Genomic DNA, 10,696 nt, shown 5'->3' on the forward strand with positions numbered 1-10,696 from the left:
AGACATAAAATAGTGTCAAATTACGATCAAATGTGAAAGGTCTCAAAGCCAAAACTATACTACATAAAGCGGAGAAATCATTACTAGATAAAAGAAGTGACTTTACTATTAAGAAGTTATACAAAGGAAAGCATACGTTAGAAGCTAAACTTTATACATTCCCTACAATAGATGTATCAGTAAACAAGAAATCAACACCTATTTAATGAAGGAATATGATCGAGTCTTCGAAAAAACAAAATGTAAACATAGTAATAAATTTAAATGCATGAGTGAACACAAACAAAAACAATTACACAGCACACGTCGAAGGAATCCGACATAAAGAAGAGATGGATGATCAATGTATCCGAAAAGGATGTATCTACACAACAAACTAATGTACTAACTAAAGGTCTGAATTTCGCGGTTGCACCACGAAACTTACCCTTTAAAGAAATAATTACTAATACTGAATTTGCATGTTCACAACTCGTGGATAAAGAAAAAGCCCAAGAACTAAGAAGCGATGTAGTTCGTATACTTAAAAGAGCCAAAGCCCCAATAAGCAACATCTCAAAAGACGAAAGGATAGCTTTAGCCAACCTTAAAAGAAATAACGACATTATATTACCTGAAGACAAAGGCCGAGCTACAGTAGTTATGGATAAAGAAAAATATGAAAAGAAAATTAATGCATTATTACAAGACAAAGCAACATACAAGAAGCTAACAAAGGACCCGACCAGTAAGTACAAAAATAAACTTATTAACATGTCAAGAAAATGGAATGGACAGAAAACCAGTGGCGGCTCTTGTCCGACAGGGGGTCTTGAGCTCGTGGCTCGAGCTAGGAGAAGGAATTAAGATAGGGTTCCCCCTCCCAAATGAGATTTTGTTGAAGAATATCAACCTCTAGATGGGCGAAAATGGCACTCTCAGACTGTGACAGACATGTGTTGGCTTGGTGTGGGCCTATTTTTATATGTTTTCTGGTCTGACTGCCCGACGAGCTCTGTCTAATAAGGGGGTGGGCTTGACCTGTCCGATGGGGGGCTTAAGCCCCCCTGCCACCCCACTGGCGCCGCCACTGCAGAAAACTATATCAAAAAAGCTGTATACCCAAATGTACCACATCTGAGATTCCGAAATTATATGGACTTCCGAAAATTCATAAACAAGACGCTCCACTACGACCAATAGTATCAAGCATTGGCAGCGTATCATATCAAGGATCCAAATTATTAAAAGAAGTATTAAGGCCATTAATAGTACAAATTGAACACCATGTTATAAACAGTGTCAACTTTGCCAAAAAAGACCAAGAACATTAAAGTTCCACCAAAACAAAAGTTGATATCATATGACGTTGAATTATTATTCACTAACATTCCAACTATGAAAGCCATACATATTACTCGAGAAAGATTAGAACAAACACGTCATTAGAAAGTAGAACGTCTCTTCCGATAACTCATATAATCGAACTCTTAACATTGTGTTAAACACAACATATTTCTCCTACAAAGAAGAGTTTTACCTACAAACCAAAGGCACAGCAATGGGATCTCCGGTATCTCCTATAATCGTGGACATATACATGGACAACTTCCAACACATGGCGCTATAACCACATCACATCCCTCAGAGTTTTGGTATACATATGACACATTTACGAGATTACCGAATTGAAGAATTTACGGACCACATAAACAGCATCAATCCAGACATTCAAGTTACCATTGAACAGGAACAAGACATGAAACTTCCGTTTTTGGATACATACACACATGTTAATGCAGACACTTCTACAAAAGTCACGATTTACAGAAAACCTACACGTACACACAATGACCAATATCTAAATTTGCAATCGAACCATCATCTAGAACACAAGAAATCAGTGCTTCTTTCTTTATTATGCCGAGCAGAGAACATTATAAGCGAAGAATAGGACAAAATTAGTGAAAATAACCATATACACAAAGTACTAGCGGCAAACAATTTTCTTAAAATTTTCCTTCCTTTCTCTACAATTCATTTTAATGCAAGAAGCATTTTAAAGAACTTCTACCAGATTGAACAGCTAATAACATCTCTTAATTTTCCATTTGACATTATTGCAGTCAGCGAAACCTGGCTTAAACTTCCAAATTACCACTTCACTGCCAATCACAGACGTTATAAACACGGCGGTGGAGTTGCCATGTATATTCGTGATATCCTTCAATTTTTCCTAAGAGATGATTTACACTATGACCCCTCTACTTGTGAAGCCATCTTTATTTAAATTGTAAGACCAAATGAAAATAATATAGTTATATTCATTCTATATAGAGCTCCCTCTCTTGATCCCTCCTTGTTCATCGACCAATTTGACTCTGTTTTATCCAAATTGTCTAGGGAAAACAAAATTGCCTATATTCGTGGTGATTTTAACATCGACATCCTCAAACATGAACCTAATAATGACGCGCGTAATTTTGTTAATTCCTTTTTTAGAAATCATTATCTTCCCCTTATGGATTAAAATGAAAATTTAGACTAACTATAATTATTATTTAGAGTGGAGTTTTAACAAGGTGCCAAATTCAACCACTTTAATGATCTTTTCTTTAAATACAAAAATGATATCAAGGCTACCTGGAGTACTATAAATTCTCTTATCAGAAGAAGCCCTAAAGATCAGCCAGATACCTATTTTGATTGCAATGGTGACCTTACCAATGACCCAGACAAAATTCAAGCACATTCAACAAATACTTTGTTGAAATTGGCCCTTCACTATCTAACAATATCCCCCAATGCGACATTTCTTTTAAAGAATTCCTACCCAACCCTACACGAAATTCGTTATTTCTTATCCCTGTAGGCATTAATGAGGTGGCCACTATTCTTAATTCTTTTAAAAACAAGTCACCTGGTATCGACGGTTTTCATACCAAAGTAATAAAACATGTTTTGGATTTAATTTCTTTCCCCTTCTCTCATATATTTAATCTTTCAATCTCTAAAGGTGTTTTTCCAAACAGAATGAAGCAAGCCCGTGTAACTCCCATTTTCAAATCTGGACTAAAATCCGATATTTCTAATTATCGTCCCATATCAATACTCTCTGTTTTCTCAAAAGCCTTAGAAAAAATCATTTATGACAGAACAATAAACTTTATTTCAAAATATAATATCCTTTACAATAAACAATTCGGATTTAGGAAAGGATACAATGCGCCTATGGCCCTTATTGATCTTGCCAGCAAACATTTGAAAGCAGGCAGTTTGCTATCGGAATTTTTATAGACCTTTCTAAGGCTTTTGATACGATCAATCATAACATTCTCTTATACAAATTAGCTCATTATGGAATACGCGGCCCAGCCCTAGATCTTTTCCAGAGTTACCTTTCAAATCGCAGTCAATGTACCAAATATTTTAACTCCATTTCTAATTCCCTTCCCATTACTTGCGGTGTTCCTCAGGGGTCTTTGTTAGGTCCCTTACTTTTTATATTATATATTAATGATATACATTCGTCCTCTAATCTTCTTTCTTTTTTTCTGTACGCAGATGACACTACTATTTTTTATGCTAACAAAAACATTCAAGCTTTATGTGACACTGTTAATGCCATCCTTATTTGCCTGTCTAAATATTTTTCTACCAACAAACTTTTAATAAATCACAATAAATGTAACTTCATTCTGTTTCGAAGCCCCCAGATGTCAAAATTTCATGACCTTTCACCCTTAAAAGTCTATATCGATAATCATGCCATTCCAAATGTTCAACATACCAAATTTCTAGGGTCTATCTTGACTGTGGTCTAACATGGAAGAAACAGATAAACGAAATTGAAAATAAAGTCTCCAAAAGCCTTGGTATCATTTTTAGATTATCCTCATTTGTTCTCCTCAATGCACTACGTTTACTGTATTGCTCGCTAATTCTTCCTTATCTGAGCTACTGAAACATTGTATGGGCTAATACCTACCCCTCATACTTAAATAAACTTCACATTATTCAAAAAAGTCTATCATGTTTATATCTGGCTCTCCACCGCGGTCTTATTCCTTTAGTTTATTCTCAATTTTAAATTTGCTCAAACTCCCTGATATCAACTCTTTCCAACAAAGTATTTTTATGTATGCATCCTCTTACTCCATTTTACCAAAGTACTTTTGTGATATGTTCAAACCTAATTCCTCTCTACACAATTACTGTACTCGAGGTAGATATGCTGTATACATTCCAAATCATAAGACTATTTTCAACATAATATTAGATTTACTGGCCTTAAACTATGGAATTCTTTACCTCCCCTTATTGTCGATTCCATTAATAAAAAGTCATTTTCTATCCAGCTTAAGAAACATTATTTCTAGTTATTAATATAGTCAACTCCCTTATTATCCTTTTTTTTAACTAACTAATGTCCGGTGTCTTGGTCTATTTTGAACTGTTGCTTTCTTTCGTTGCGTGTGTCTTCTACCTTTGTCCGGTTTTGTCCATGTCCTTTTTCTTTTCTGTTTGTTTTTCGTGTCTCCCTTTTGTCTTTTTGTTTCTGGCTGACTCGTCACAAGATGATTTTTCTTCCTAGGTCTATGCCTTTTTCCTTTTCTCATGAATTTGTTATGATCTTGTTATATATTTTTGTACGAATTGAAAAGGAAGTAAATAAATGTTACTTTGAATTGAATTGAATTGAAGGTCGTGGTAATGTGGCCACGTAGAATATTTAAATTGCTAAAATCAGTTTAGGAAAGACCTCGTGGTTCCTGCAGTTTTTAAAATCTGGCCCCACTTCAAAAGACTTCTTGCATATAGTAGTTGGCTGCCAGTCACAATTTTCTTTTTCTTATTCTTATAATTTACTTCCAAAATCTAGAACATATTAACACAATGAGAGTTTTTTTTTTTGACAACTGTACAAAGACACAAGACCACAAAAACTGCAGTAGAGTTGGATTTATTAGAGCTCAGTATCACTTATATGACAAGCCTATAAGGCCAAGTAAAAAAAAAAGTAGTTTCTCGTCCTAATATTTCGAAAAAGGAGAATGAGGGCAATTTTTGTTTTTAATCCGAGAAGGGAAATCCAAAATGGTCGATAAGAAACAGCTACTTCTTTCTCAATTTTACCAAGTAGACACATTGAAAGTAAATAAAGGAAGCACGAGACATGATTCATACTATATGTATCCCCAACCACAAGAGAGGAATTTTACTGATGTGATTTAGCCAGACTTTCTTACATTTCGTAAAATAAAGTAAATTTTTTTAAAATGAAAAATTGGTAAGTAGAGAAAAAGGATGCGCGAAGAGACGAGACACTAGTATTTTTTTTCCTTGGCCTAACATAAACTAAAGAAAAAACCCAGCAGATTCAACAACACAAACCACTGCAAAATAGGAAGACATGCAATGAGCCTAAAATTCTTGCATTACCATGAAGATAATTACAAACGTGTGAATCATTACGTTATCATAATTATTGATTTGTTTTCCATAAATTTCAATTCCTTTATATATTATTATAGGCCTATATGATATGATATATATGATATGATGAGTTTTTTAATATTATAGTAAATTCATCATATGAAATTGAATAATACACGTTCATCGCTACTATTTAGTAATATTATACAGTAAAACCTCTTTTGGGACAACCCTAATAAAGAAACTCTTTTCCGTGAAACAAGGTGAAATATATTTTAACCTAAACAGTACGACCAACTCCTAATAAAGGAATGGACATCGGTATTGGCCCATTGTGTTTGTTACTTTGTGTAAATTAATCATGGAAATTATTATTTTTTTCTGCGTACTTTCTTAATACGATTTGATTCTTATTCATCCTATTCATGGAATTTATTTGTGTGTGTGTACTTTGTAGAATTCTAGGTTCCAATCCATGCCTTAACCCTCACCCTGATTTCTAAGTCATTACCCTGTCCATATATCTTTCATTGGACTGGGATCTTGAACAATATACAACTTTTGTTGTTTTAATCATATTTATTTTGATTTTATTATAATAGTTAGTATCCCAATAATAGGGGTCCCGCTATTCAGGGAGGGACACTTTTTGGTCCCGAAGGTGTTCCCTTAATAGGTGTTCTACTGTATTATTTGGTATAAGATTATATCAACGTTATAAATACCAAGACATTGTATGCTTAATATTATTTGTATTTAATTTGTTACTAAAACTTAACTAATGGTTATACGTTAGGGCCTATAATAATGGTTGTAGTATGTAATTCTAAACGTCCATACAGACACAATATAAGGCAATTTCGAACCAAATAATTATTACAACCGTTGCTGCAATAGTGTGCTAATAAAGCAGTACCACGCATGTGAACCGTGTTTGTAGCCTCTCTGATTTCTTTCATGTAAATCACTAGCATTTTGTGGTTGATGACTATTGTGTAATTATACGATTATTGTATATGTAATACAGTGTAGTATATAAATTAGAACTTTCAACAATTTTAAAAACAGATGTTCCGAAATGTCTTTAGGAGACTTAAATGACCATTGTTTCCTGAAACAATAATTGGCTTCATCAGTGCACTAGATAAGAACTCCCGTCTATAATGTAGTATGTTAAAGTTTAATTTTCATAATTCCCAAAGAATACATTTACAATGCAATCAAAGAAATAACAATGATTCATTCAAAAACAGAAAATACGAAAAGCAATTTTTCAGTCTCCTCTAATAAGAGTCTTATGGTTATAGTGATAATTATTTAATTCTTTTTACCTTTTTCCATTCTTTTCCCTTTACCCTTTTAATTAAAAAAAAAATTCAATTAACTTTTCTTGTTAAGATTTTTGGTCTACTCATATACATAAGCGATTCCTGATTTTTTACACCACATATTGGATAAAATTGACTTCATTTCTATCAAGGAAAAGAGAGGGGATACGAAAAGATCTACAAAATGAAGTTCGTCGGCGAAAAACCCATGTTGATTTTTATATGTGTAAATTTTGTTAACACTACATTACTCTCTCTTTCCCCTTCCCCTTTCTCCGTATTTGTATTTGTTTTTGTAGTTATGTTTTAGAATATATATATATATATATATATATATATATATATATATATATTTCAACAATCCACTGTTCCCTTATATATGCGAATGAGTGGATCTTGCATTGTTAAACCCAAACCAATTACAGATCAAACACGAGGGGGGAGGGGAGAAGAAATAATCAGTGCCGACAATATCAATACATTTTACATCTCCCTTATTAGTTCCGAACTCCTGTAAAACTATTACTCTTAATAATATATAACAGCGAACTATATTTTCATTAATTTACTCTGAGGGACAATTCAAACCGTATTAGTGCACTCTTGGTCACCTCAAATGGTAGACATATTTTTGTTTAATCTATATGTTAAAGTTTTTTAAGGTAGACATTACAACAATATTACTTGCCAATAAACGTATATTTCTAAATATCATTATTAGTCACTGTAGAGACGAGGACCGGTAACTAACTGTCTGTGGGAGTTTGGGACAGCAAAATCTACGATACTCGTCAAAGCCAATCAGCATCTGGACGAGGGTGCTCAGCCGCCAACAGACAGCTGAGTCAGTGCAATAACAATGCTATGTGCGTGCGACTATATACAATATAACTACCAATTACATGGTTTCGATGGCATCCTTCAACTGCTCTAAAGTGGGCAGTTCAATGATTTCCTTGGGAGTGCTTCCCAGTCTTTATTTTGTTGATGGTGTTGTACGTATTTCCAATGACGTAACAAATTCCAACTTGCATCTCAGCGACTGGCAATTCTCAATGTTTCCAAAGTACACAACATATCTGTGAAAATCGTTTTGATTAAAATTTGACATAATATAACAATGATGGATCTAATAATTCTGCAAGATTTTAGAATGGTCCGAAATTTCACGGGGAAGAATATGGGTGGCGAAAAATGTCCGGAAGAGATTTTTTGCCAAGTTGCAAACATTTCAAGTTATCTCGGCTTGCTTCGAAACAACCTAATGTAAAGTCAACTCAATCAACTTCAAAAATGTTTGAGATTATTATCCCAAAAAACAAGAAAAGATATTATTTTGAGCAAAATAATTAAAATAGACCTAATTTTTAAAAAAAATATTTTTTACCAATAATTGGTCAAAAATATTGTTTAACATTTGAGTTAAGGACTGTTTCCTTAATCATGAATTGTTAGGTTACTAAAGTGCATAAAAAAGTGATTTTCTGAAGGGCATCTTTAATTTGTAAGAATATTAAATTAAGAAATTAGGTCATATTTGATATTTGAACCCTGAGATTTAAAAAAGACTTCCTCATGAACCTAATTTAATCCTAGATTGTATTTATAATTATTATGACCATTACCTAAAAACCTAACAAAGGGCTAAAACATCATATTTTAGCTTCTGTTAGTGGTTACTTTACTTAATGTTATGTCGACTATATATTTTTTCTATTTGAAAGCATAAAGGTATATGATGTAACACTGAATTGTAACTTTCATAATTGTTGTTTAGTATGTGCGGTGTATTGTACTCAGGAATTTTTGATCTTTGAACCCAATATTATCAGGAAATATTTTGCTTATTTTGAAAACAAATAAGCAGATAAAAGCAAAATATAATTGGACAATATTGACGTTTAACCGATATTTCAAAAAATCCCCCGATTTCGACTGATCACCTTTCAAATTCGTCAACAAATCTGGTCTGTAAAAGTTGTGTAAAACTGTATCCCTCGTCGGGATTATTTTTTCATAGTTAATTTAACTGATTTATCCCTTGTATAATGATACCCTTTTAATAATAATAACAATAACATTTAATAATAAGACATTTATAATGTGGCAATTCAAACAATGGACTAGATGTTCCCCTTTTCAATAACTTTCTCCTCTCCTGATGGTCACTTCATGTCTCCTGCAGCGGGTAAATCGAGGCATTTTCATCTGTCTACAACAGGTGACGGCGAGGACCAGTACACCTGAGTAACCCCCTACTCGTCTCAAAAGATGTACTGGGTTCTTAAAAGTGCATATGAGCATTGTGTACACTGGGCCTACGGTTTATAATCCTTATCCGAGAAGACTTGGTCTATCACCAGAACTAGGAAAAAGCCGGCCGGCCACCGGCCAAGAACCTGTGGGCTATGGTTACGATGCCCCTGTCTTTAACCACTCGGCCATTTGACTTGTTCAATTATATCTAAATAAGAACAACTATATAAATATTATGACAATATATATGTTATATCTCTAAAAAAAAAAACAAAAAAAAAAACTTAGGTAACTCAGTTTACCTTAGTAGGGAGAACATTTCTGTGTGTTTTTTAAAGAAATAATTGGATCCTCTAACTATAACATTTGATCCTGATCTTTTGAACATATTTTGAAAACGTGTTGCCATCAAAGGAAATATTCTTTGACCATTTTGAACCAATTTCTAAAGTCGAATTGCCTACAAAATCTGGTTTAGGTTTTATAACAATTGTGTGGCTATTTTAATCTTTCAAACACTTTCCCCGGTATTTCTCCCCGTACATTTTCCCCCAGAATTAATTGCCCCTAGACTCCCCCTCCTTTACATTAAATATATAATTTCAATTATAAATTTAAATTTATAATACATTTTAATTTTTTATTTTTTACTTAATTTTAAGGAAGCAGTTGGTCCTAAAATATTCATTAGTGCAATAAGATAGCAAGTCTAATTGGTAAAAACGAATTTTCCCCAGGCTCAGTGTTCTTATTTTTTCCCTATTTCAGTCTAAAACAATATTCCTATTTCATTCATATTTTTACACATTTTTGGAACACACAAACTATTATTTTACAGCAGTATATTACTGTATTAGGGTATTACCATAAATCTTAATTATTATAATCTATGTCTTCAATAGCGTTATATCATAACTTAATGATAATAATAATAATTATAATTTATTATAAAGAGCAAATGTAATAAGTTTGTTTATATTCTGCATGAATAATAATTCAATAATATTAACAATAATAAGAATAATACAAATTCAGTAACTATAAAGAGCAAACGTAATAAACTTGTTTATTCTGCATGGATAATAATTTAATGATAATAATAACAATAAATAAGAATAACAACAATTTAATAACTATAAAAAGCCAATGTAATAACCTTGTTTATTCTATATGAATAGCATTATTGACTATAGTTGAAATAGATAATCAAAAGTATTTTAGTTTAAAAAAATAATCAAGTAAAAATTACAGCTTTATAAGTTTTTACTTTGTACGGTATTTTTTATATTAGTTAGATGCTTTGTTGCCTACACTTATTTTCCATGTAAATATTGTTGTTTGTGCAATTGATTTAATAAAGATTTAATATAAAATAATGATAAATCTTGATGTATTCTTTGTATTTAAATTATTGTATTATTTAACGCACAATGTAAGGGGAGAAGTCTGGTGGTAATGTCCTGGGGGAAAAATTCTGGGGCATATGTCATGGGGGAAATGTCCGCGGGAAAATACCGGGGACAAGTGTTCGGGAAGCATATGTCCGAGGAAACCAGCTTACTACCGCTTAGCCTCATAAGATCCTACGAATGGATACCTTGGTCGAAGCAAGAAATCAAGATGTATATACCCCTGTCTCTTATACACATCTAGATGTGTATAAGAGACAGTACACAGCCCAGGTCTATACCCTAGCT

The 10,696-nt window shown here is 32.8% G+C and overlaps 2 protein-coding genes across 3 annotated transcripts in view; one reads left to right on the forward strand and one right to left on the reverse strand.

Annotated features, from left to right (window-relative positions):
• The first annotated feature begins 336 nt into the window (after positions 1 to 336).
• LOC117114121 lies at positions 337 to 846 on the forward strand. Its single transcript, XM_033257669.1, has one exon. It carries the CDS (start codon positions 337 to 339, stop codon positions 844 to 846), a length of 510 nt encoding a protein of 169 aa, XP_033113560.1.
• A 4,080-nt stretch (positions 847 to 4,926) lies between these two features.
• LOC117114122 overlaps positions 4,927 to 10,696 on the reverse strand; it is a 14,216-nt gene continuing 8,446 nt past the window's right edge. For both annotated transcript variants that reach the window (XR_004446303.1, XM_033257670.1), the window contains exon 6: positions 4,927 to 7,822. Coding sequence is in view for 1 of the 2 variants with exons in the window: in XM_033257670.1 (XP_033113561.1) it covers positions 7,779 to 7,822 (44 nt within the window). In the remaining variant the exon portion in view is untranslated. The remainder of the gene's footprint in view (positions 7,823 to 10,696) is intronic.

This window comes from Anneissia japonica, unplaced genomic scaffold, assembly GCF_011630105.1.
Source record: "Anneissia japonica isolate Jap-2015-1 unplaced genomic scaffold, ASM1163010v1 scaffold7241_len95201_cov126, whole genome shotgun sequence".
NCBI classification, from domain to species: Eukaryota; Metazoa; Echinodermata; class Crinoidea; order Comatulida; family Comatulidae; genus Anneissia; species Anneissia japonica.